Source organism: Tupaia chinensis, unplaced genomic scaffold, assembly GCF_000334495.1.
Source record: "Tupaia chinensis unplaced genomic scaffold, TupChi_1.0 Scaffold149131_1, whole genome shotgun sequence".
Taxonomy (NCBI): Eukaryota; Metazoa; Chordata; class Mammalia; order Scandentia; family Tupaiidae; genus Tupaia; species Tupaia belangeri.
Genome location: NW_006208977.1, coordinates 365,212 through 393,056, shown reverse-complemented (window position 1 = coordinate 393,056; position 27,845 = coordinate 365,212). Strand labels below are relative to the sequence as shown.

At 44.8% G+C, this 27,845-nt stretch overlaps 1 protein-coding gene across 2 annotated transcripts in view; it reads right to left on the bottom strand.

Moving 5' to 3' along the window:
* CDRT4 (CMT1A duplicated region transcript 4) overlaps positions 1-26,326 on the bottom strand; it is a 40,559-nt gene extending 14,233 nt beyond the window's left edge. Inside the window, exons 1-2 of one of the 2 annotated variants that reach the window (XM_006170892.3) lie at positions 26,131-26,324; positions 7,027-7,108 (exon numbers count right to left, since the gene is read on the bottom strand). In XM_006170892.3, coding sequence (XP_006170954.1) covers positions 7,027-7,096 — 70 coding nt within the window. In that variant the 5' untranslated portion in view covers positions 7,097-7,108; positions 26,131-26,324. Of the gene's footprint in view, positions 1-7,026; positions 7,109-26,130 lie in introns of both variants that reach the window. The other variant, XM_006170893.3, reaches the window with a different exon arrangement.
* Positions 26,327-27,845: the final 1,519 nt, after the last annotated feature.

The window sequence follows — 27,845 nt, the reverse complement described above, 5'->3', positions numbered from 1 at the left end:
CACAAACTCATACCCAGCGGGCTCTGGGAGGTCCTGGGACACAAGCCCAGCACTTCTCTCATGTGGGTCCAGTTGAGTTGTTGCCCAGCAGCCTGGCCTGTGTATGGCTGGATGTATTCATATTTCTCATAACAGAGCTTATAACAGTTTAGGGGCCAGGAGGTGGCATGGTGGTTAAGGGCATTGGACTCCCACATGGCCAACCATGGTTCAAGTCCTGGACCTGACGGCTTGCTTTTTCACTTTCCCTCTCTCTTTCTATCACTCACTCTGTCCCTCTCTGGTCAAAATTAAAAATAAATAAAATTAGATATAAAATTTTTTAAAACTTATAACAGTATAAAAGAATTGGGAAGCTATCTTTTTAAATATAATAATCCTATTATCATCACACAACTATAGGATTGTAGGAAAAGTCATGACACATTTTTCTATGCTTTTCTATACAAGAATGAGTCATGACAGTTCTTTTTTTGAGAGGTTTTTGCTACAGGGCTATAGGGAGCGTGTGCTCGCCAGAAAGACAGAGAGAGACAGAGAGACAGAAAGCAAAAAATAACCCCTCAGGGGGGATGGCCACACCACAGTCTCTCCTCCTCCATTCTCCTCTCAGGATCTTGGGCACGCACGCACACATGCCTGGCATAAGTTTAAGCCACCGGGTCCGGGATTCGAACAACTGTCAACTACATGGGAGTCCGGCAATATAGCCATTATGCTAACTGCTGGTCCCAAGTCATAACATTTCTGACAACCCAATATTATCTCACCCAGTTCTTACATGATATGTTCATTTATATATCTTTTTAATACATCCTTTTTGCTCTACCATTATATTGTATTTTCTCATGTTGTTAAAGACTCCTCATTATTATTTCAGAAGCTGCTTACTAATCCATCAAGTGAATGAACCCTCATTGATCACATTTTCATTTGGGAACTTCAAGGTGTCTCTAATTTTAGCCACTCTAAGTGACAAGCAATGTCTTTTAAAATGGACTTATTGACATCCTCTCTCTTTTGTAAACCTCAGGAAATGTTAGCTGCTGAAGGCTTCTAGGCTCCCAAAGATTTCAGTACTCCCAAAGCCACTTCCTCTCAACTGTGTGAGGTAAATGGTGTCCTTCCTGCTTCTCGGTCGTCATGGACCAAGAGCAAGTGAGATATTTGCCACCATGGTCTCTACCTAGGGTTCTGATCTCCCAGAGCCCCCATGCATTGTGGCACTTGCAGCATAGCCACCAATGAAGCCAGAAACTCAAACCAAGTCTGTGAGCGAGCTGGCTCCCAATGCCCAAGTGAGGCCAACTTCAGGCAGGAGAACTATGGCAAAAACCCCTCAAGGCTACCCCAGTTGTAAAAGGGTCAGGGAAGAAGTTAAAAAGCATTATCTTGTGGGACACTGATATGGTTTGTTGCCTGTTGGTGATGTCATGTATACTGTTCTCAACTCACCTGCTGTGTGGCATATATCATGTTGGGTAAATCTCTTTACAAACTAAATGATGTCTAATGATTAAATGTATAAATAATGATAATAATAAATTTTTTAAAGTATCATCTCCCTGTTGATTAGCTACAGACAGGGCAAGTGCCCTGAAAAGCACCCTATACCTGTGACACTTCAGTAAGATTAATAGGATGGCTGGCTATTTCACAGTGTGGTAAGAAGGAAACAGCAAGTGGATCAGGGAAAAATACTCTAAACTTTTTCTTTTCATTTCTTTTTTTATTTTTTTTTTCATGCTAGGGGTGAAAGAAAAGCACCCTCAACAAGGTTTCACATCGTATAACTCCCTACCTTTCACTCCAACCCTTGAGGGTCATGGACACAGGCCTGGATTGTCCAGGTCAACCAGAGAACCAAAACCATGCTCTTCTATATGGATCCAGCATCGCTTGAGCATGTGACCACTGAGCCACCAAGCCAGCCCCTGCTCTCTAAATTTTTAAGGCATAAAGCCTGGAACTCAAGCCAGTGGAGCAAATTGAAGGCTTCCAACATCCTTCTTCAAACAACTAGGTACAAAGTACTCAGCCAGTTGAAGTTTCATTTGGTAAGACTCTGGATTTCTTCAGAGGGAACAAGGAACCATGGAATGCAAGACAATTCACCATAAAAGCACAGTGAGCATGAACCATTTAGTGAAGAGGCCACCCACCAACATCACATTACCCAATAGTAACTGAGGCAATTTCAGCTTTATAATGTCCAATAAAAAAAATCACAGACATTCTTAATGAGGTCCCTGAGCCATCAAGGAATTGTTAGATTTGTTGTGCTTACTGCCATAAAGCCAGTCTCAGAAGGACGATGACTATATGATTCCACTTACATGAGGGGATCTTCAATGAGTTCCTAGAAGGTGCTTATCACGGAAAACTATGCATGGATATCAAAAATTTATGCACCGAAATAAACTCCTACTTAAATTCCATTTTCCATGAACGTATTGAAGTACTCTGAACGTGATGCATCAAGTAGTCAACCTGAGACGGGATGGTGGAGCATCAGGAAGATATGATACTCTGGGAAGCTGACCCACATGAGGTTTTAGGTTTACATACAAAGACCTTGCTGAGTCTGCCGGAAATGAGAGTGCCATGATCTAAGAGTGGCTGAAACTGGGGTGGATCGCGGCATCAAGACCCTGAGACCTACTCTCTTTCTCTTTAGATTTTTGCCAGAGAGAAACAGAGAGAGAAAGTGAGAAAGGGTTTCCTCTTTCTCTCTGTCTACTATTCATGGAAGAAATAAATACACTTTTAAAAACTGAAATATAGTTGTCAAACTTATGAAGCAGAAAACAGAATGGTGGTTGCCAAGGGTTGGGAGTAAGAGGAAATTGGGTATGAAGTTTTGGTTTCAAAAGATGAATAGGTTCTAGAGATCTGCTGTACAACTTTGTGCCTGTAGTTAACAACACAGATTGTACACTTAAAACAATCTAAGATATTTCAGCCCAGCCGTGGTGGTGCATGCTGGTAAGATGCTGCTGCTGCTCCACAGGCTGAGGCCACAGGGAGGCCCAGGTTCAATTCCTGGTCCACTCTTATTTATTCCCTATTACCTACAAAAGCATGGCATGGTGGCATGCACCTGTAGTCCCAGCTACTTGGGGGGCTGAGGCAGAAGGATTGCAACATAATACAACCCTGTCTTTTTTTTTTTTTTTTTAAAGAGGGCCAGGAAAAAAAAAAAAATTACCAGAAATGGTGGTTAAGGTTCTGGATTCCCATATGGTCAATCGTGGTTTGAATCCCAAACTTGGTGGCTTAAAAATCATGCCAGACACATGTACATGCATGCCCAAAATCCTGAGAGAATGCCGTAGGAGAAGGAATTGCATTGTGGCCATCTCCCTGCAGGGAGAAGGGGTATGATTTCTCACTTTCTCTCTCTGTTTCTCTCTGGCAAAAATCTAAAGAGAAAGAGAGTAGGTCTCATGTTAAGTAGTCTTATTAAAGAAAAAAAAGTGGGGAGATATAAGCAAATATATGAAGGCAATCCATATGTTTATAAACTCTTCATGGTGACAGTATCATGGGTGTATGTAAATGTCAAACTCATCAAACCATAAACGTTAAACTTGTACATTTGTGTATCAGTTATACCTCAAGTAAACTGCTTTTAAAAAGACTGTCATATTGTGGCCCACATTTTCTACTGAGAAAACAAAGACGAGGGGAAAGGATACTCCCAAAGTCTGCAAGGAGACTTACACAGTCTCCAGCACTGTGTAAGTGAGAGGGCATTATAAATTGGGAAACATCAATCTTTGGTCTCTGAGAAGCAAGTGAGTAAAAAGAGTGACTCACAGGCTATAGGAGTTGATGAAAGGAGTCCCTTTTGCTATTGTTCACTAAGCACTCTTCTAAAAATTGATACGTCAAATAACTCATAGGTATATGTCCCGTTATAAATTATACATTGGCATCCTGAATTATTAATCATTTCCCTTTGAGTTTGGTCAGAATTATCAGTTCCCCAAAGCTTTAACACCCCATGTCTCCAGTACCATTGGGACTTTGATGATTACCAAAACATGCTCCTAGGACCCATCTTGATTCTAAGACTACATTCATATTTCCAACTGCTTATTGAACAAATTCCTTAAAGTGTTTTGAATTTTCATCAAATTTGAACCTTACTAAAACCCAGGTCAGCTTCTGTTATCACCCGTACTTCTACAACACCTATATCTTCACGCCATTCCTAGGGATGACATCACCATCATTCCCAATCCTCAACTCTGCCCTCCTTACATTCCAAATTCAGTCCCCATCCCCCATATAGGTCTTCCTACTTCTATTTTTTTCCCCTCCAGCTCATTGTTCATATGGCAACTACAAGAATTATCACATAAATAGATGGATTTATTCTCCAAAATTCAAACTTACATATCCAACTGCCATTTCTGCATCTTTATTTGTATTTCTTATCTCAAACTTTTTATTGCTCATACAAACTCTTGCCTTTACTCTCTAAAATGTTTATCTCTGGTCTCTTCCATTTCAAGGAGAGGCATCATTGTTCATCAAATTGCCCAATTCAAACATCCAAGGATTGTCTTTGAATCCTCTTGCTTCTTCATTTGGTGCATCCAATCCATCATCTTCTCTCAATCCCCTGCCATGATTTAACTTCCTTGCACATCCAGCCCAATCCAAGACATCAGCAGCTATTAACTGGACTTCTGAATATCTGCCAATTAGTCTTCCTGCTTCCATTCTTATTCCGCTAAAATTCCTTCTCCATGGAGGACCCAGAGTGACAATTAAAGCATTCCCTTGCCTCATACACACATGGCTTCCCACTACATTTAGGATACAATGCAAATTCTTTACCTTGGCCTAAAAAGTCATCATTGATCTGCTCTTCTGGTCTTAGCCAGAGCCACTCTCCCCATGGCACCCAATCGCACTGGTCTTCCTTCTCTTCTTTAACATAACAAATTCGTTCCTACCTTAGGGTCCTCCCCAGATACTTCCTCTGCCTGAGATGCACTTGTCCCTGATCATCACATGGTTGTTCCTTCTTCTAAGTCAGGATTAAGTTGACCTAAATGTCAACTCCTCTGGGAGGCCTTTCCTGACTACCTAACGAAGTCCGGTCACTATCACATCTCCATTTTAATTCTCTGCATGATACTACTCCTGCCTGAAATTGCTTATGATTTATTCATTTATTTTTTTCTTAACTCAATAACCAAAGCAACCTCCATGGCTGCAGAGATCTCACTCGTCACATTCACTCCTCTGTCTATAGGCACTTGGATCAAATCATCAGATAAATTAATGTCACTGCAATTGCCACAGGCAACTTTCCCTGACTCCCCAAGGAACTCGGGAAATCCAAACATCCAGCAGCTACACCTTGTATGGGACAAGGTAAAAAAACCACTGTCTAGCTGACTTGACAAAAACCATTATTAGAGAAGATCCCATGGCAAAAGGTGGAACATTATCCTTTAACAAAGATAAAAAATATGGGACCGGCAGATGACATAACAGTTATATCACTTGACTCCCATGTATTCAACCAAGGTTCGAGTCCAGAACCCATCATCTTAAAATTCATACTGGGCACTTGTGCATGTATGCCCAAAATCCCAAGAGGAGAAAAGATTGCAGCATGGCTGAATAAAATTACCTCTTAGGGGGTAATTTCTCACTTTCTGTCTCTCTCTCACTCTGGTGAGTACATGTACCCTGAAGCAAAAAATCCTAGCATGGTTCCTATTGCTTTTAAGTGGTCAAATCACTTACCCTCTCACTCTCTGAGCTTTAAGTTTTTTCCAGCTATAAAATGGGAATAATGCACCTCCCATGTCCAAAGTTTGTAAAGATACGAGACACTACATGTTAAGTACCTGGCGCATCCCAGGTGCCCAGTAAAGAGCACCAATTCAAACACTGGAGCCCTGATAGTCCAGGATTCAGACTTCACTAAAAGGGAAATGAAACTTGATCTAATATTTTAAAAGTCTGTGGAGCCTAAATGTACCAAATTCCAATGCAAGCCCAACTCTGCTTTTCTTCCAAACCACCATTTCCATTCCCACCTGGTCAACATGTCTTTTTTTATTCCCCCCCTCAATTTTTGCTAGAGGGCATGGGCATTCACTGGAGAAAGAGAGTGAAAAGTGAGAAAGCACTACCCTTGGGTATGACCATGCCACAATCCTTTCTCCTCCATTTCTTCTTTTGGGATTTTGAATGGGCACCCACATGTGACTGGCATGTTTTTCAAGCCACAGGGTTAGGAACTTGAGCTGTGTAGTTGGCTGTGTGGAAATCCAGCCACCTTAACCACCTTACTATCAACCGGCCCTTAATATGTGCTTTTATCCACTTTGCTCCCACCAAACATGGCAAGGTCTCATCACACCACCAACTGTAACACTTGGGCCATCTTCCATAAATTGGCAGTGGATGTAACTGTCTTTTCACATATGTGTGTTTTTAAGTTCATACCGGTGGTCTTCACTCTCAACTCCCTTTACTCCTCTTTCCGAGACCACTCTAACAACACTCCTTTGCAAGGCTTGCCCACCCCACTAGGGAGAGTTCCGCATGCTTTCTTCTGCACTCCAAAGTTTCTAACCTGTACCTCATTCGTAAGGGCCATCTATTCCACTGTGCATCACTTAGTCGATGTATGCCTCTCTCATTCCTGAAATTACATTTCTTTTTTTTAACTTATTTTTTTTATACATTCATGTAGCTTATAGAGAGAATTTACCCAACATGAAATACATCTCAGACCAGTCCAGTTGAGAATACTATACACATTATCATCAACAGGTAATAAACCATTTCTGTGCTCCACAAATGTTCTATTTCTCCTTAATTTTCTTCCTTACACTCTTCTCCTTCCCCATCCTCCTTTCACACTGTCTCCAGTGGAAATGGTGTTTCTTAAGACTCAGAAGTAAGATCATTAAATCCCGGTTAACCCTTGGCCCACGTGTTGTCTGCAGTGAGAACGGACCATGGCTAACTCCTAAGGTCAGACTCCCTTACTTCGCTCTGATCTCTTCTCCTCTTCATTTTTCTCCAATGGAAGCACTTGCGAGTCTTTGGTGTAGCTCATTTTATTAGGTTCCTGAGAAACACAGAATGAAGAAGGTAAACTGGTAAATATCATCTAATGTTAAAAGAGGATAGTTTCGGGACCAGCAGTTAGTGTAATGGCTATGTCTCTGGACTCCCACGTTGTCGACTGTGGTTTGTATCCAGGACCTAGTGGCTTAAACTCATGCCAGGTGCATGTGCGTGTGTGCCCAAGATCCCAAGAGGAGAATGGAGGAGAAGGGATTGCGGCATGGCCATCCCCCCGGGGGGGTGATTTCTCGCTTTCTGTCTCTCTGTCTGTCTGGTGATTTGGGCATGCACACACACATGCACGCGCCCTATAGCAAAAACCTCTTCAAAAAAAAAAAAAAAGAAAAGAAAAGAGGATAGTTTCAGAAAAAGAGACAATTGAGTATGTAGAAAACTACTACCACTACCTACAATAAAAGTAAAAATAGCAATAGTCCATTCCCCAGAGGTCAGGAAAGAGATCTCTTGAAATTGGGGATAAATTGATTGTTGCTAGTTTCAAATGAATATTTTCAGGCACAAATACACACAAATATACAATGAACTGTAACTGCTATCCGCATCAAAATTATGTGTGAGTAATATGCCAGGAAATTTTGAAGTTCTGACAAAAGAGATTTTGTTGAGTCAGAAATCTAATTAAACAACAAGGACTTTAATGCATTGTCTTGGCGTGGTGGAGAGATGCATCAAATACTTTTTTTTTTTTAAGAGAGATTTTGCTATGAGGCTCAGGCACTCACAAGAGAGACAGAGAGACAGAAAATGAACCCCCCCCCGCCCCAGGGAGGAAAGGCCATGCTGCAATCCCTTCTCCTCTAGTCTCCTTTTGGGATTTGGGCACGCACACACACATGCACCCACACATGCCCAGCGTGAGTTTGAAGCTACCAGGTCCAGGACTCAAACCGTGGTCAACTACGTGTGAATCCTGCAACATAACCATTAGGCCAGTTGCTGGTCCCACATAAAATACTTTTAAAATCCAGAAATAGGCTCTTATGAAGTGTGTTGAGTGGATGTCTCCTCTCCAGCGAAGACTTGGCCTTTAAAAGCTGCCCTTGTGCAACATTGCAGGAAAATCAGCTCTCCCCAACCACTCTCGTTGTGTTTCTTTGAGATTATTGCATACGAATTTCAATATCTGAAGAGGGCAATTGATGAGACAATTTGCTAACATTCTCATTATAGTAAAGCTGTGTGTTAAACAATGGTTTTGAGTAAAGTATAGCACAGAATTAAGAGCATGCAGCAATTTACTGCTTGACCAGGAATGGAACACTTAAACTTTCTAAGGCTCAAGGTTCTGATCTATAAAACAGAGGCAGTAAGAGGAACTACTCCATGAATCGTCATGAAGATTTAGTGAGATGTTTTACACAAAGCATTGAGCACAGAGTCTATTGGGTAGACCATTATCACCACTACTAAATGCAGAGTGGCAATCTGCTTACACAAGACCAAAGCAGTATGGAACAATGTTCAGGCAGAGAACCATGCATCTCACCAGAAAGAGTCACTAAGTTTAAGATCAGGAAAGAAACAAGAGACAAACATCAGAAGATGTGCTCAGGGGACCCTTTAATGCTGTCATACTGTTTTCCTCACATCTCAGCCATCCTAACACATCCAAACTATTTTTCAATTCCAAGAGTCCTATTTATACCATCTGTTCACCAAAAGACACTCTGAGCTTACCCGTGAGACCAGGCAGGTCCAAGACATCTGTGTTCACTTGCTACCTCATGTGTACACATGCACATATACACATGTAGCCCCGAGAAAGACATCCCCATAGAGTCCCTGGCATGAGAGAGTCTTTGAGTCACACACTCACGCATGCAAGAATGAGTGCACATGTACAGCATGTATCCACATGTGCACATGCCTGTGTAACTCTCGAATGAGTGCACATGTACAGCATGTATCCACACGTGCACATGCCTGTGTAACTCTCCTAAGTCATCAGCATGTCTGTTGTGCCTCCTCCTCCCTTCCAACTTTGACATCCCTGTCCCAGCCAGTTTCTATTTCTCTTCTCAGACCATTTTAGTATGAATGTAGAGTGACTTAATGTGCAAAGCCAGGCCAGGAAGTCTCACCAGATTCCTACTGGGAATAATCTGGAGACGTAGGTATGCAAACAATGTTAGAAGGGATATAGGGTGGGGTACAGAATTTGGAGTCAAGAGATCCAGTTTTAAAATCCAGCCTCATCTCTTGCTGTCTGATCTTGAGCTGACTTTTAAATTTTTCTGAATCTCAGTTTCCTCACATCCATGATGGGAAACATCCTGCTTCATGAAATGTTATGATGACCCAATTCATACAGGTAAAAGCATTTCGTGATCCATAAAGAGCTTTATAACTGTCAGCTATTGTGGTAAAGACCAAGGATACTTCCTATACTTTATCAGTATAAATTTTGTTCTCTGGAGCTCACTTTGGTAACAAGAAATCTAAATAACACTGGCATCCAGAGTGAGGCCAAGATGAAGTCTAGAGTAGGGGTCCTCAACCCCTGAGCCACAGACTACACTGGTCCATCACCTGTTAGGAACTGGACTACACAGCAAAGGTGAGTGGCAGGCAGAAAGCAAAGCTTCATCTGTATTTACAGCCACTCCCCATCACTCACAGTACTGCCTGAGCTCCACTTCCTGTCAGGTCAGCATTGGTATTAAAGTCTCATAGAAGTACAAATCCTATTGTGAACTGCACATGAGATCTAGGTTGTGCACTCTTTGTGAGAATCTAATGTCTGAAGATTTGAAGTGGAACTGAGGTGGTGATGCTAGCACTAAGGAGCAGGTACAAATACTGCATTATGGTGAATTATATAATTATCTCACTGTATATTACAATGTGTTAATAATAGAAATAAAGTACACACTAAATGTAATTAATGCACTTGAATCATCCCAATCCATCCCCCATCACTGGCTCCTGGAAAACTTGTCTTCCATGAAACCAATCCCTGATACCAGAGAGGCTGGGGACCACAGCACTAGAGGGAGCAGATATGCCTCATTATTCAGAGAGTAACAGACCACAGATGGGGGTGGGTAGTGTGGGTGCCAACATGGACTCATCTGATATCCTTGGAGTGGGGGTAGGATATGGTGAAAAAGTGAAAGTTAGATGTAACTAGTTTAAACGCTCAGAATTATATGCCCCTCAAATCTTGAGAATGCTTCAGAATCCCTCAGGAGGAGCAAGATGACCAGGGAACTCATTGCCCTCTGCCCCTAACAATTCATGACTTGAGCCAACAGGCTGAACAAAGACTCCACAGCAACTGAGCCCATAAGCTGTGGAAGGCAGCCCATAAAATGGTTCCTCATGATCTCACCTCCTAGTATTCATATCCTTGAGAAATCTCCTCCCCTGAGTATGAGACACAGCCATCTTATGACTCACATCTAACAGAATATGGTCAAGGTGATGCTGGGTCACTTCTGAGATTAGGTTACAAGAAAACTTTGGCTTCCATTTTGAAAGTACACTCATGATTTCTCTCTTGTGCCTTCTGAGGGAAGCCAGCTGCCAGATGCCCTGTGGAGAGGCCCATGGGACAAAGGATCAAAGAAGTTTTCCAACCAGCAAGTAGCTGAGGCCTTAGTTTAACAACCTGTGATGCACTTGATTTTTCTGATAACCAGGTGAGTAAACTTAGAAGTGAATCTTCCTCACTTTGAGCCTTCAGATGAGAGCACATCCCAGCCCAAATCATGGCTGCACCCTCATGAAAGAATGCTAAGACAGGCAGACAGTTAATGCATACTCAGAATCCTGACTCACAGACCTCACAGAAACTGCGAGATAATATTGGGTTGTCAGGAAATTCATGATATACCTTTTTCTATTTTTTCTATATAAAAATATATCCTATAGGACTAGCAGTTGGCATAATGGCTATGTCACTGGACTCCCATGTAGTTGACCGTGGTTTGAGTCTCAGACTTGGTGACTTAAATTCATGCCAGGCATGTGTGTGTGTGTGCCCAAGATCTTGAAAAGAGAATAGAGAAGAACGGATTGCAGCATGGCCATGGCCACCATGGGGGGGGGGTATGATTTCTCACTTTCTATCTCTGTCTCTCTCTGTCTTTCTGGCGAGCACATATGGCCTATAGCAAAAAACCTCTCAAAAAAAAATACGCATCCTGATTTTTCTAACAACCCAATAAATGCCTTTTTTTTTTTATATTGCTATAGAGTGCATGTGCTTGCTTGCGAGACGTAGAGACAGAAAGCAAGAAATCACCCCCTGGGGGGATGGCCATGCCACAATCCTTTCTCCTCTGTTCTCCTCTCAGGATTTTGGGCATGCACGCACATGAGCCCAGAGCATGAGTTTCACGCACTGGGTCTAGGACTTGAACCATAATCGCCCACATAGGAATCTAGTGCCCCAACTACTATACCACCTGCTGGCCCCATAAATGTTATTTTAAGTAATTAAATTTTGGGGTAATTTGACACACAGCAAAAGACAATTAATACAAGGTCCTTACCAGCCAGACACTCCAAGAAAAAACTTCCACCCATGAGATTAGGAGGAGGGCTTCCTATTCTGGCAATAGGGAGAAATGTCACTGCATAAATCCTCTCTCCCTTTTCTACTCCTACCTCTAGGGGACACTGTTTCTATTAAAAGAAAGAAACTTGGGGCCACTGTGGTGGCCACATGAGAAAGGTCCTGGGTTCTGCCATGCCCACAATTTGAGCCAGCTGAGACTAGGAGTGGACTGGGGTGTGAAGACTTTGTTAGGGATGACCTCTCTCTTTCTCCCTCTCTAATGAATAAACCTTTAAAAAAAATATTTATACAAACAGAGAATTTAGGCCTGAAACACACTACAAAATAAAACTTGTCTTTTAACAAAGCTGATTTTTTTAAGAGTTTTTTGCCTCAGGGCACATGCATTCGCTGGAGAGACAGAGACAGTGAGAGGGAAAGTGTGAAACTCCCTGGAGAATGGCCATACCTTAATCTCTTCTCCTCCATTCTCCTTCCAGGATCTTGGGCATGCACGCACACGTGCCTGGTGTGATTTTCAAGTCACAGGTCCAGAACTCAAACCTCGGTCAGCCATGTGGGAGTCCAGCAACGTAACCACTATGCCGTCTGCTGGTCTAATGTGGTCGGGGGTCAGATTGGAGTAATGATGGGACAAAGTGTGAGAGGGAGGCATCGGGGTGCTTGAAAGCTGACATGTCAGTGCTTCTTTTCGGAGATCAAGTAAAAATGTGCTAGGCGTCAAAACAGTTTTGTGAATTTGTGACAGATCAAATTGTCAGGTCCTACCACGGCACTGCTTTACCCAACACCACTACATCAATACTGCCTGGGTTCCACCTGGGCTCTGAAGCCAGGAGAATTGCCGCCAATGTTCCTATCCTGCCTGAGTAAGTGTGCACACTCGTGCACACACACACAGTCCATGAACATAAAAGGAGTCAAGGCTAGGTTCTCAGGGTCCAACAACACAAGGTTTCAAGGCCACCATCTGCCCCTGCCCTGCTTGGATTTGGACTGTTCTGATAGCTGCCTGCCCGGAGCTTCACCAAAAACCATGGAGTCCGAGTCATGGCGGGGTCTATGAGTTCTCCCTAAGTTGCTCAATATCCCAGGACAGAAGAATGAAGAAAATGTTCACTGTATACGGTGGGACTAAAGAATTCATCCTCTTGGGGGGCCAGCAGGTAGTGTAATGTCTATGTTGCTGGACTCCCATGTAGTTGACCGTGGTTTAAGTCCTGGACCCCGCTTAAACTCACGCCAGGTGCAAGTGCGTGCATGCCTAAGATCCCGAGAGAATGGAGGAGAAGGAATTGCAGCGTGGCCATCCCCCGGGAAGTGATTTCTCGCTTTCTGTCTCTCTGTCTCTCTTTGCCTTTCTGGCAAGTGCATGGGTCCTACAGAAGAAAAAACAAAACAAAAAAACAAAACAAAAAAAAAAAACTCTCAAAAAAAAAAAAAAAAGAAGAATTGATCCTCTTGGTTTTTGAAGCTATATCTTTAGAGCCATTGATTTATCATCACTTCATAAAAAGGAGAATGTCCCCCATGGCCCTGAGTGGTTACACGTGCTCATCTTCCTTGGGGATGGTTTCAGGTCACCACGATCTTACTGCACAATGCTGAGCTGATGTCTCACCATTTATATTGTGGTCAGATCCTACAGCCTAGCCCTGCTGGTCCTTTGCTTCTCTGTGCCTCAGTTTCTTCCTGGGTAGAGCTAAGGATAGGGGTCTGCCGTGCCCTGTCCCTTCTCGTTCAAATATTGCATGTCTCTGAACCTACTTGTGCAAAAAAGGCCCCAGCAACTGGAATGCATTGATGTTTCCTAATATCCCACCAAATGAATTCCTTATGAGCCCAACTTCTGGGTTTATACTAACGGAGAAAAACACTGCAAGCTCTGACCTTCAAATCTCAGCTAGCTCTCACTGCCGGGTACATTTCAAAAAAGAAAAGCTAACTTTTGCCCTCTAGGGTGGGAAATGCAAAGGCACAAGCACAAAGCTCTGTGAGCAAAGACCACAACAAACCTCTCCTGGGCATGGAGCCCACAGAGCCTTCCTAGCCACAGAGTGGAAATTCTAGACACAGAAGGTGCCCTGACGGACCTTGCTCTCCCTCCCTCGCCAACTGCCGTAAACCTGTTTCTGTCCCGTTGGAGCTGCAACATGGAGCCAGAAATCTGGAAGAATTTAACACTCAGTCGATTCAGACACAGGAAAACATTGTTCAAAGTCAACACTGGAATCCCTCCCTCATCATCCAGGAATGTCGAGCCAGCAGGGTCTGAGCTCAGCAGCTTCTCAGAAAAGCCCCCGCTAAGCCGCTCCGCTTTGGGGCTACAGACTGGGAGGGCCGGGAGGGGCTCCACACGTTGCTTTCTGGCCAAGACAGGGACCAGGCTGGGAGGTCAGCACTCAGAGCTGCTCCCCTCCCCGGGGAAACAGGGCAAAGCTGTCAGGAGCCTCTGGCTAGAGAACCCACCGTTTCCAGGCATCGTCCTGGAACTTGTGAAAAGACAGAGGGAAGCAGAGTGCCCTGCTGAAATGGAGGGGCTCTGGCTGCAGAAGGCCCTTCCATTCCCTGTGCCTCCCAATGGGCTGTGAAAGAGCCACTTCTCCTAGAGGAAGAAAGAAGGCTCTGTGTGCAGGGAAAGGGTGCAGTCCTTCTAACTAGAGGCGTGTGTGCTGGATGGGATGTGGCCACTGACATTCATTTCGCTTTGACCAGGACTTAATGAATTCCATCTTTCAGGAGTCAAGTGCCAGGGTCCCCACCCATTTCCTCTGACTCTGGAGAGTGGGGAGAAAGGACTTGCTTTATCCAAGGGCTGACCGAGTGGACTTCCAATAGTTCATAGAAACATGGGATCTAAGTACAAGTGTATTTTGGTGCAAAAAAATTTTTGAAATCCATGCACAGATTTTTATAATATGCATTTTCCATAAACTGAAGACCCCCTCATATGATGGATCCTGGAAAGATGTTGCACATTAAATCATTTATGTCACTGTGTCCCTCTGCCTAGATTTCACTCACAAGATGCAAACCAGGCTCAGCTACAGAGGCACAGTAAGTGGGAGTGCTATTGTGCAATGCTGGATATGGGAAGGCCCAGGGTTCGAGTCCTGGGTCTAGCCCAACATGCCAGGTGTGCTCGTGATCGTAGCTGGCCGCAAGGGTGAGGGAGAATTGCAGTGTGAGGAACCCAACCTGGGTGCACCTCTTCCTTTCTCTCTCTTTCAATACACTTTTAAAATAATTAAAAATGCAGACCTGTTATTGGAAAATTTCTCACAGCCTGAGTGTAGGATGATGCTTGTAAGTTAGGACCTGTTTAAGAAAGCAGAGAGATTCCAAGGAGGGCCACTTTGTCACCAGTAGCTCTGAACTGAGCCCTACTCAATAGTGAGGCTACAGGAAGCTTAGGAGTAGCAGCCCTAGCAAATTGGGTTGTCACAAAATGCCTGAAGAAACAAATCATTAATTGCCCATCATGACAGCCCATCTCTTCCTGAGCCTCCTCACTGCCGCTCGTGACAACACAGTGGTCACCCCATGCCTGAGCCCTGTGGGACCCACGACAGGGCTTACTTAATCCATTCAGTCACTATGGATTTATTGAGTGTCTCCTCTGAGTCAGATGATCAAGAAGGATGCCATTCGGGAACCAGCAGTTAGCGTAATGGCTATGTTGCTGAACTCCCACGTAGTCGACCGCGGTTCGCGTCCCAGACCCGGTGGCTTAAAACTCATGCCGGGCGCGTGTGCGTGTGTGCCCAAGATCCCGAGAGGAGAATGGAAGAGAAGGGGTTGCGGCGTGACCATCCCCCCTGGGGGGTGATTTCTCGCTTTCTGCCTCTATGTCTCTCTCTGTCTGGCTGGCAAGCGCACACGCCCTATAGCAAAAACCTCTCAAAATAAATAAATAAATAAAATAAGAAGGATGCCATTCATGCGTTCAGGGAGCAGGCATCAGGGAAGGCAGAGGTTGTCAAGAGCTGTCCTAGGACCAACAGCAGCAGCCACAGTGTCACCAGGGAACTTGTTGGAAAGGCAGTTTCTCTGGTCCCCTCCTGGCAAGAAACTCCCAGGGTAGAGCCCAGCAATCTGTCACTTCACAAATCATCTAGAGGATTCTGTTGCTCACGAAATTTTGGGAACCACCAAAGTCTATCATTGTCAGACTTGATACTAGAGAAAATCTGAACGCTTGATGGCTTGCTTTGGGAAGGTCACAGAAATGGCATGACGGTCAATACGAGGGAACTTCGAAAAGTTCATGGAAAATGGCATTAAGGTATAGGTTTATTTCTATCCATGCATAGCTTTGGCATAATCCATGAACTTTTTGATGACTCCAGATATGCTCCTAGATTTAAAACAGCTGTGCCAAACTGGAATGTCACTGGGATTTTTTTGTTGTTGTTTCAGTTTCAGAAACACTTTTCCCATTGCAATTTGTTCACCCTTTAGTGGTGATTTCTGAAATCTATTTATACTTCATGTGATTTATTAATTTATTTATTTTATTAAGAGGTTTCCAAAACTTTATTTGAAGAGGCAGGAGCCTTTCCTTCACTCATGGGGAACAAAACAAGTGGTATTTCTTTTGACTTGCAGCAACCATCCCAGTGGAGGGTTTGCTCTTCAGTTTGAGGGCAACTCTGAGAAGTCAGTTTACACCGTCTTTGAGACTCACCCCTCATCAACCTCTTGGTAGACACTGAGGAGAGTATATTACCAACCTTTTTCATTTTATTTATTATTATTTTCATTTGGTCAGAGAGAGAGAAAGGGAAAGTGAGAAAGCAAAGCCTCCAAATGCCATGCTGCTAGGGATGCCTGTGTATCTACCTGAATATTCCCATAGCCTCCAGACTGGCTTTCCTGCTTTCACTCTTGCCCCCACGTTATTTTATATACACGACAGTGATCTTTTCACAGCACACACCAATGTACATCACTGGCCAAGCTAAATATCCCTCCATAGTGTCTCTGCAAAGCCCTTGGAATGAAAGCCAAACGTGCCTCTGTCCACCTCTCAGGGCCCAGTCTCTCCTGCCTCAGCCCCTTTTAGGCCATTGTCCTTCTCTCTGTCCTCCAACTCACCAAATGGCAGCTATATCCTCCACCTAGAATGGTCTTCCCCACAGACTCACATAGCTGGCTTTTAGTCATTTGAGTTTCTATCACATCACCCTATTTTGCTTCAATGACATCCCTTGTCACTCTCTGAAATTATTTTACAGTTTTTCTTGCAATTTATTTTCTGTCTACTCTCTTGAAACTGAAGTTCCATGAGATAAAGGAATTTGTCTGTTTTTCCCTTCACATTTATCCCAGCTCCTAAACTGTATCGACACTCACTGAGTACCTGCTCTGTGCCAACTAAAGGGACAGAAAGGTGAATACAGCAGAATCCCTACCTATAAAGATGTCACAGTTCACAGTTACACTACAATGCGGGAGGTTTATGACAAAAGGACACACAATGTGTCTGGAGGAATAATTTCTCATCCAGCCTAGGAAAGCTCAGAAAACTTCTGAGGCAGATGACTTGAATTCATTTCAGCAAACAGTTATTCAGGGCCAGATCTGCAAGTTACAGAAATAGATGAGATCAGTGGCTTGCATACTTAGTACCAATATCACTTTCTAACAGGTTCTCATGGGAAAATTAGTGTTGTCTAGGAATCAAACTTTGAGAACCACTAGATTGGACCATTTTCTTGCCCCAGACTGCTATGACTGTGGCTCAGTGCAATGCTATATGCCATTTGCTCTGAATATGAGCTGATACAAGCAACAAAGCAAAAATAACCAAAATACTACATCAAGTGGGACCAGCAGTTGGCGTAATGGCTATGTCGCTGGACTCCCATGTAGTCAACTGTGGTTCAAGTCCTGGACCCAGTGGCTTAAACTCATGTCAGGCGCGTGTACATGCATGCCCAAGATTCCTAGAGGAGAATGGAGGAGAAAAGATTGTGGCATGGCCATGTTCTCTGGAGGGTGATTTCTCGCTTTCTGTCTCTGTCTCTCTGTCTTTCTGGCAAGTGCATGCACCCTATAGCAAAAACCTCTAAAAAAAAACTGTAGAAGAAGAAAGAATATATCAAGCTAAAAAACTTCTGCACACTCAAAGAAACAAAAGAGCTAAGAGACAACCAACAGAATGGGAGAAAATATTTGCAAACTATACCTCCAGTAAGAGATTCATTAAGAACCAGCATATAAAAGGAATTCAGATAACTCCGTAACAGAAATACAAATAACCCAATTTTTTTAACGGGAAAATGATCTTAATAAACAGTTCTCAAAAGAAAACTTACGAAGGACCTACAAGCATAAGAAAAAATGTTCAAGATCATTTGTCACTAGGGAAATGCAAGTTAAAAGAACAGTGAGATATCTTCTCACCCTACTTAGGTGAAAAATATTAACAAATGCTGGCAGAAATGTGGAGAAAGGGAAACATTTTTGCACTGGTGGAAACATAAATCAGTATAGCCACTTGGGTTCCTCATAAAAATAAAAATATAACTACTATACGATCCAAGGCAGTCCTACCAAAAATCTCAAAAGGATTTTTGTAGAAATAACACCTTGCGGACCAGCAGATGGCGTAATGGCAACGTCGCTGCACTCCCATGTAGTTGACCACAGTTTGAGTCCTGAACCCAGTGGCTTAAACTCACTCCATATGCACATGCATGTGTGTCCAAGATCCCCAGAGGAGAATGGAGGAGAAGAGATTGTGGCATGGCCATCCCCCCAGGAGGGGGTGGTTTCTCGCTTTCTGTCTCCGGTCTCTCTGTCTCTCTCTGTCTTTCTGGGGAGCATACATACCCAATAACAAAAACCTCCCCAAAAAAAAAAAAAAAGAAAGAAATGACAAATTGATCTTAAAGGTTTTTTTTTTTTTAAGAATCATTTTATTTAACTTCATTTATTCATTTATTTATTTATTTATTTGACCAGAGAGGGAGAAAGTGAGAAAGAGAGACAGAGAGAGAGAGAGAAAGTGAGAAGGCACAACTCCAGGCCTGGGACTCAAACTACAGTCAGCTATGTGAGAGTCCAGTGCCCTTAACCACCACGCCACCTGCTGGCCCTGATCTTAAAGTGTATATGGCTACAGAAAGGGCTAAGAATAATGAAAGCAGTAAATTTGAAGACCATATAACTCTAGATTACAAAACTCACTATAAAACCACAGTCATTAAGACAGTGCAGCATCAGTGCAACAATAGAGACAAGTAGAATAGAGATCCCAGAAACACCCGCTCCTTCATGGCCCTGCAGAACGATGAGTAAAGGGCACCATTTTCAACAGATGAGACTAGATCACTTGACTAGCAGTATGTAAAAATAACTAGGTTTGACTTCTACCCTTTCACAATATCCAGAACTAATTTCAAGTGGGCTGTGGTTCTTAGCGTATGAAGTAAAACAATAAAGCTACTGGGAAAGTATCTTCAGGTGCTTTAGGCAGGATTTTTTTTTAATTAAGACTTTCTAGGGGATAGATAGTGGTGCAGTTGTAAAATGTGATGTTCTGAAAGGTGACCCACATGGGAAGGTTTCAGGTTGGTTTCTAAAAACTTCTCTGAGTATACTGGATATGTGTGGGCTCTTTACTGAGAGCCAGCTAAACCAGGGGGTGGATCTTGGTGTCAAGACTCAGTTGGGAGTTCTATCTCTCTGTCTCTCTATATCACCATCTCTCTCTCATGCAAGTACATAAACTTAAAAAACAATAATTTCTTTTTTTTCTTTTAAGAGTTTTGTGTGTGTGTGTGTGTGTTTTATTTTTTTTGTTTTTGGGGTTTTTTTTTTTGGTTTGTGTGTGTGTGTGTGTGTGTTTGTCGTTCTTGTTTTTTGCTATAGGGCACGTGTGCTCGCCAGACAGACAGAGACAGACAGAGAGACAGAAAGTGAAAAATCACCCCCCAGGGGGAATGGCCATGCTGCAATCCCTTCTCCTCCATTTTCCTCTCAGGATCTTGGGCACACACGCACATGCGCCCAGCATGAGTTTTAAGCCACCGGGTTCGGGACGCAAACCGCGGTCGACTACATGGGAGTCCAGCAACATGGCCATTATGCTAACTGCTGGTCCCAATAATTTCTGATACTAACTCCACAGCTCAGCAATTAAGCCCAGCACAGAGGAAGGTGCATCCCATATGGCTGACCATGGTGCAAGTTCCAACTTCTGCAGCTTAAAAAACATGCCGGACACATGTAAATGCCCAGGATCCTGATGGGATGGAGAATTGGAGGGAAAAAAAAGGACCATAGTGTAAACAAACCCAACCAGGGGCATTGCTTTCCCTCTCTCTCTTTCTCTCTCACTCTCATACAGATCCTCAGGCATTAAAAAAAAGAACTCCGAAAGATACCATTAAGAGAATGACAAGTGGGATCAGCAGTTAGCATAATGGCTATGTCACTGGACTCCCATGTAGTTAACTGCGGTTCAAGTCCCAGACCTGGTGGTTTAAACTCACACCGGGTGCATGTGCATGCATGCCTCAAGATCCCAAAGGAGAATGGAGGAGAAGGGATTGCGGCGTGGCCATCCCCCCTGGAGGGTGATTTCTCACTTTATTTCTCTCTGTCTCTCTGTCTTTCTGGTGAGCACACGCACCCTATAGGAAAAAAAATTTCTCAAAAAAAAGAGAGAGAGGGAGAATGAAAAGCAAGGCTCAGAACAGAAAATTTATGTACTCCATGTAACAACAACAACAAAACACTTGCATAGACAACTTTATCTACTAAATGCCTACCCATTGACCAGTTCTACTCCTAGATTCTGATAGGTGGAGCAAGAAAATGCATGAGTCAGTAATGTTTTACCTGTATTATTTATGATAGCCAAAAATTGTTAATAACCCAGCTATTCACCTAGTTAAAGAGATAAATGTGTGACGGATGGTATAGTCTTTTGATGGACAGATACGCAATGAGGAAAAGGAATAAGCTGTGCCTATGGTGCAGTGGCATGAATGAATCCCCACACAGTCCTCAGTGAAATAAGCCAGGCACAAAAGAGTGAAATACGCATCTATTATCAGAAAGCAGGCAAAAATACAGTGTCCAGGGATACCTTGTTCAGTGAAAAGCAAGGACGCAGTTCAGGGGAGTAGGATTAGAGAAGAGGTTAATGACGAAAGGGGGCCTAAAGGAAGCTTCTAGAGGCTAGCAGGATCCTATTTCTAAACATGGATGGTCATAGCCTGGTGTCCGCTTCTGACAGATCACAAAGATATGAGCTGTTTTTGTTTTGTGGACATTATGTATATTTCAGAATTCCTTTTTTTTTTTTTTTAATTTTTAGAGAGATTTTTGCTATGGGTGCAAGCACTTGCAGGAGACACACAGAGAGAGAGAAAGTGAGAAATCACCCCCCAGAAGGAATGGCCACACCGCAATCTCTTCTCCATTTTCTTCTCAGGATTTTGGTCATGTATGCACAAGGGCCCAGCATGAGTTTCAAGTTGCCAAGTTTGAGACTCGAACCATGGTTGGCCATGTGGGAGTCCAGCACCTTAACTACTACACCACCTACTGGCCCCCAAACATGCATAGTTTTTCATAATACATATTTTTCATGAATTTTGAAGACCTCTCATGGGACTACCTGTGTAGGTGTGGCTGGGGGAGTGGGTGACCCCTCCTCCATAGCATCTGGAGACCTGGATTGAGGCAGGAAGTCAGGTGTGATTGAAAACAAGAAGCAAACCATGACTGCAATGGAAATAATGGCTGGGGTGTAGAACACAGAGCCTAGAGAGTTTCCGCCCACAGGGCAACCTGCACCTACTGAAGAAGGGAGATCAGGCCCTCCACCACTGACCATGGTCGAAACTAACAAGTTGGCCCATGTCTCTCTAAGGCCAAAAGTAAGTGTCTAAACCCAAACAGAAGTCCTTCGTTCCCATGTTCCTAAAAACCTTAGAATTACAAAGGTAATGTAAACATTTATTTTAAAAGTAAACAATGAAAATTGAAAATTAGAATAGGCCAAATATTTCCCAGGCAGCAGGCCTGACCTGCTACACATTCTTGGAGTCTGGTTTCAACTCGGCCCTCTCTGTAACTTGGCCAACCTTTTCTTCATTTCTCCTTGACTTCCCAGCACATTCCACACAGCTCCACCCTCTGAGCCACAGATGCTTCTCCCAGCTGCTCTCTGCTGCAGACTGTCGCCATGCTTCCTATGACACCCCCAGATGCTACCTTGACTGGTTCCAGCCTCAAATACCTCCTGCTCAGCACGCTCCTCTGAGTCTGTCTTCCTGCCTATCTAACTGTCTGTTATCAGAGTTGTGGGTGGCCTGAGAAAAACTGGGGCTGGGGAAGCCGTAGAAGGTACTGGGGAAGGAACAGGCCTGGGGTCCAGCCAGGGACCAGTAGCTCGTGGGAAAGTCTGAGCTGAGACACACAAACTGGCTGAAGTTTGTTCAACTAAGATTATCTAAGTCAGACAGACAGAAAAGGAACAGGCAAAGCAATATTCAAAGACCAAGCCACAGTCGAGTTAGGCAGAGCACAGAGACTAGACATCCACTTCCCTGCAGGTACATGCCCTGGAAGTTCAAAGTTTGAATGTTGTCATTGGGCAGTGCTGGGTTCGAGTACTGGCACTGGCGTTCACCAGCTGTGTGATGTTGGATAAGGGTAAGTTACCATCTCCCCATTCTGAGGACGAGGATGAGAATGGAGACAGGGATGAGAGAGGTGACACCCAAGGACCAGGCAAGCCTTCAGGTCTGAGAGGCCAATCCATCCACAAGGGGTTTTCAACAAGTTTATGGGAAGTGCCTATTATGAAAAAACTATGCAAGAATTTCAATTCTTTTAAGACTTGTTTTATTTAACTTTATTTATTTATTTTAATTTGACCAGAGAGAGACAGAGTGAAAGCAAGAGAGAGAGGAGTGAGGAGAGAGAAAGCCAGTCACCAGGTCCGAGACTCAAAATGCCGTCAGCCATGCGGGAGTCCAGCTTTCTTAACCACCACGCCACCTGCTGGCCCCACGAATTTCCATTTTTACTGGCATCAAAATAAACTTGTACTATGATTCCATTTTCCACAAACTTTCCAAAGTCGCCTCACGTAGGTAGAGGCTGTCAAGGGCAGAGCCCAGCACCTGGCCCAGGCTCCCCCACGAAGGAGGGGATGCATATTCCCGTATGCACAGGCAATAACATCAGCTCTGCTGGAGCGTTTGCTGCCTTTTCAGGCTTGCTTCCCGTCTACTTCCTCACTGGCCTGGCCAGGGCGCACTCCCGGGTGACAGTGCTGGACGCCGTCTGTGTCCCAGGCCGGGAGCAGTCTGCAGAGTCCTTTCCTGTGCCCTCCGCCCCACTCCCCTCCCCGGCCTCTCCCAAGCAGCTTCCCTCGGCCCTTCTCATTGGCTTTTTCCAAATCCCCTTCCCACTACACCCCTCCCTCCCTTTCTACTTGAAACATCCTAAGTACCCCCTTCCCTAAAGCATTCTTCCCTTGACCCTGAGCTTCTCTTATGTCTATTTTTCCCCTTTTCTCTGCCAAAATTCCCCAGGGCCAGCCTGGACCAGCGGCTCTCTGTCCTTGCTCCCCAAGGTCCTGCAGCCTGGGGCGTCCTCATGGCTCTGGAGAGAGGGAGGAGCAGAGGGCCAGGCCCTGAGCAGAAGCACCACCATGGAGGGCTCTAGAAAGTGCAGGTGGGCACACACACCAAACCACAGACACATGGGCACACACGCCAACACACACAGACACACACACAGAGACATCCACACACACAGACACACACACACACGGACACACAGAGACATGCCAACACAGGCACACACATATAGAAACACACACCAACACACAGACACACCAACACACAGATGCACACACACGAACACACTGACAGACACACAGACATGCACATCAACACACAGACATACTGACACACAGATATACATACACACACAGACACACCAATACACAGATACACACAGACACACCAACATACAGATGGACAAACTGACACAGACACACTGACACGCACACCAACACATAGACATACTGACACACAGACACACAGACACACCAATACAGATGCATATACACATGGACACACTGACACAGACACACAGACACACCAACACAGATGCATATACACATGGACACACTGACACAGACACACTGACACGCACACCAACACACAGACATACTGACACATAGAGATATACATACACACACGCAGACACACTAACACACAGATACACACAGACACGCACACAGATGCCCACACACACACTGACACACACCAACATAGATACACCAACATGCAGAGATATACACACACACATAGATACACTGACATATAGGTATATACACACATTCAGGCACAGAGATACACATATAGACAAAGACACACACACGCACTAACACACACATATAGAAAAACACACACAAAATAGATACACACTCATAGATACACGTAGACATGCACACATAATAGACACCCACAATAACACAGAGACACAGACACACACACATACGTGCATAAATATGCATGCACATACACACAACACACACTAGCCCATTCCAGTCTGCAGCCAAGGGGCTCTCACCCATCAGCAAAGATGAGGAGGGAACCCCGCGCCCATTGTGGGGAGACCACACAGTGCTCACGTGAGACTCAGAGGGCAAAGAGAGGGTCATAAATGGGCTCCACCTGGGGCGGTCCAGGATCTCAGGGGCCTGAGCGATCTCCAGGTGGGGCAGAGACTGACTGTGCTCCACACAAGCCCCAGCCACAGCCCGGGAGAAATCCCTGAAGTAGCATCAGGAGTGGAGGGGCAGGGGAGGGAGACTGTGACCTTGGGACCCGGAAGCCCGCTGCGCAGAACACAGCCCTCCAGCCTCAGGCCGCTCAGTGAGCACCTCCCAGACGTGGCAAAGTCTAGATTTGAACCAGGAACTCTGGCTTCCCATGTTCATAACCTGCTTCCTTCTTCTGCTTCTATTGTACTGATCCCACGTGGCTCAAGCCAGAGTGAAACAAGAGCTGTAGGCTTAGAGAGAGTGGGGCCTAGGGGCCCTGGCCCAGGAAACACTGCCCGTGTGGGTGTCTGGGTGCTGGGCTCGCCTCTGCCTCACAGAGGCAAGTAGTGGAGAGCTGCTCCTCCCTCTCCTGCCTCCTGCCCCCCACCCCACCTACGCCAAGGTACCTTCACTGACCATAAAACGTCTTACTGCTGGTCATCGGAAAAGTCATGACGCATTTTGCATAGAAAAACAGAGAAGTAAATCATGACTTTTCCAACGACACAATCATTTCTGGCTTTATTAACTGACAAGATTTAGTTCTTGTTCTGAACTTGAAATAAGTAGCTTGAACATTAATTATTACTTTGTAGAAAGTCTGTTTGTTGAGTGCCTCTTAATTACTGTCTTCCCTGCAGATTCCCATAGGTTCTTTTCATTAAAAAAAAAAAAATCTTTTTTCTTTTTTTTGAAATACTTTTGCTATAGTGTTGTGCGCTCACTGGAAAGACAGAGAGAGACAGAAAGAGAGAAATCACCCCCCAGGGGGGATGGCCACACCGCAATCCCTTCTCCTCCATTCTCCTCTCAGGATCTTGGGCACGCACACACAATCTCCCACTGTGAGTTTCAAACCGCCAAGTCCAGGACTCGAACCACAGTCAACTATATGAGAGTCCCTCAACATAACTATTATGCAATTTCCTGGTCCCCCCCATAGGTTCTCTCTCTCTCTCTCTCTTTTTTTTTAAGAGAGACTTTTGCTATAGGGCGTGTGCACTCACCCAAGAGACAGGAAGTGAGAAATCAGCCCCCAAGGAGGATGACCATGCCACAATCCTTTCTCCTCCATTCTCCTCTCAAGATCTTGGGCACGCACTTACACGTGTCTAGTGTGAGTTTTAAGTCACTGGGACCGGGCTTTGAACTCTATGGTTAACTCTAGGGGAGTCCAGCAATATAACCATTACGCTGTCTGCTGGTCCTCCCCCCAATATAGGTTCTTAGTAACATAGGCATTTCCCAGTTGTAGCTGAGCCTTCCTTTGGCCCTGAGCTCTGTCTGGAAGCAAGGCCTCTGTGGGGACATGAGCCGCCCAGTTACACTGCCCAGGAGGGAACATGGGCATGTTTTTGTGTGTTTCTTCCATTTTACTGTTTAAGCAGAGCTGTCTGCCCTGACTGCACATAGAACCACCTGACCACGTTTATAAACATACCCCAAACCCAAGTCCTCTGCAGAGAATGTACATCGAACCCTGGGAGGAGTGTGGGACTTAGGCTGGGAACCACCAAAGGAAAGAAAGCTGGGGCACTGGGAATCCATTAACAAGCAGGAGCATGTCCTTCTCCAAAGGGCATGACCTCCTCCATGGTGAGCACGTGACCCTGAACTTCTCTCTCTGGGCATGTGGGACGTTCCAGGGTGTAAAACAGGAGCCAGCCCAGACTCTCACCTGGGACGGTTCTGTGAGTCCCCATCCTTCTTCCGCTATGGTGGCGGCTGCCCTGCCCGGAGCTTACTCTCTGTTTCTAGCTGTCCCCAGCGCTCTCGATTCCACTTCCCTGTTGGCCCTCTCGTTGCTGCTGCCAGCCATCCTCTCCTGGCTGCCCGGAGGTGGTCCAGGAACCAGGAGCCAAGGGTAAATGGGGCATTGTGACATCAGCAGTTGCCAGGCTTCCCCCCCCCTGAATCTTCCACCCTGTTCTCTTCCTCCTGGATGAGCTCTACTGGCACCAAAGGCACAGTCTTCAAACGGTTGTCAGAGGGATCGTCACTGTCCCCAGGCGAGAACACCTACTGTGCGCTGGGCCCTAGACCAGGACTTTGTGTTTGTGATCTCACCCGGGCTCCCTGAGAGTCAGGAGCCAATGAGATACTGGCATCCATCTCATTTCAACTGTAAGCTGGCCAGTTACAGAGAGAGGAGGCCAGTGGTCCATCCCTTAGTGACACTATCACCCACGGAGCCTATTCAAACACAGATTGGGGGCCAGCAAGTGATGTGGTGGTTAAGGGACTGGACTCACACATGGCCAACCACAGTTCAAGTCCTGGACCCAGTGGCTTGAAAATTACCTCAGGTGCATGTGCGCATGTGCCCAAAATCCCACGAAGAGAAAGGAGGAAAAGGAATCGTGGTGTGGCCATGCCCTCTGGGGGGGTGATTTCTCACTTTTCCTCTCTCTCTGTCTCTTTCTGTCTCTCTCCAGCAAGTACACACATCCTCTGGCAAAAACCTAAAATTTAAAATAAAAAAATATTAAAAAAAAACCACAGATTGGGCCAGGCGGTGCCGTAGAGACATGTCTAGACACATGGCAAATGTTCTGGGTTTGCATCCTGGGGCCTCCCTTAGCACACTAGGTAGACACCTGCCTGTGATCTGGGCCGCCTGAGACTGGGATGGACCCCTCCAGGAGGACCTTGTGGGGTTGCTTCTCTCTCTCTCTAATTGAAAAATTAAATTTTTTTTTTAAAGAAAGTACGGATTGTTGAGTCCCACTCCCAGAGTCTCCAGGTCAGTAGCTGTGAACTAGGACCCAAGAGTTTGTCTTGTTAGTGAGCTCTCAGCATGCTTCCAAGAAAAGATGGCTAAATGGGACAGAGAACAGAGAACTGTTATCACTAAGAGGCTATTCAGAATCAGCCCCCTTTCCCACCACTCCACTAGCCTGTCTTTTTTTGTTTTTTTTTCCATAAGGTGTGTGTACTTGCTGGAGACAGAGGAAAAGTGAGAAATCACTCCTCAAAGGGGTTGTCATGCTGCAATTTATTTACTTTTATTTATTATTATTGTTGATATTATTTTTTTACATTTGCTACCGGGCACACATGCTCAGAGAGAGAGAGAAAGGGAGAAAGCAAGTCACCAGGTACAGGACTCAAACTGCAGTGGGTCATGTGAAAATCCAGCACCTTTAACCACATGCCACCTGCTGATCGACCAGTGTGATTTTCAAGCCATTGGTCTGAGACTTCAACGTGGTCGACCATGTGGGAGTCCAGAGCCTGAACTGCCATGCCACCAGCTGTCCCCGTGACAATTACTTGTACCTCATAGAGTGTGCCCACAGCTAGAGGGTTCTGCACGTACGTTCCCCTCCCATGTCAACACCACAAGGTTACAGGCACTGAACCCTGAATAAACTCTGCTGATTCTGCTAGTTG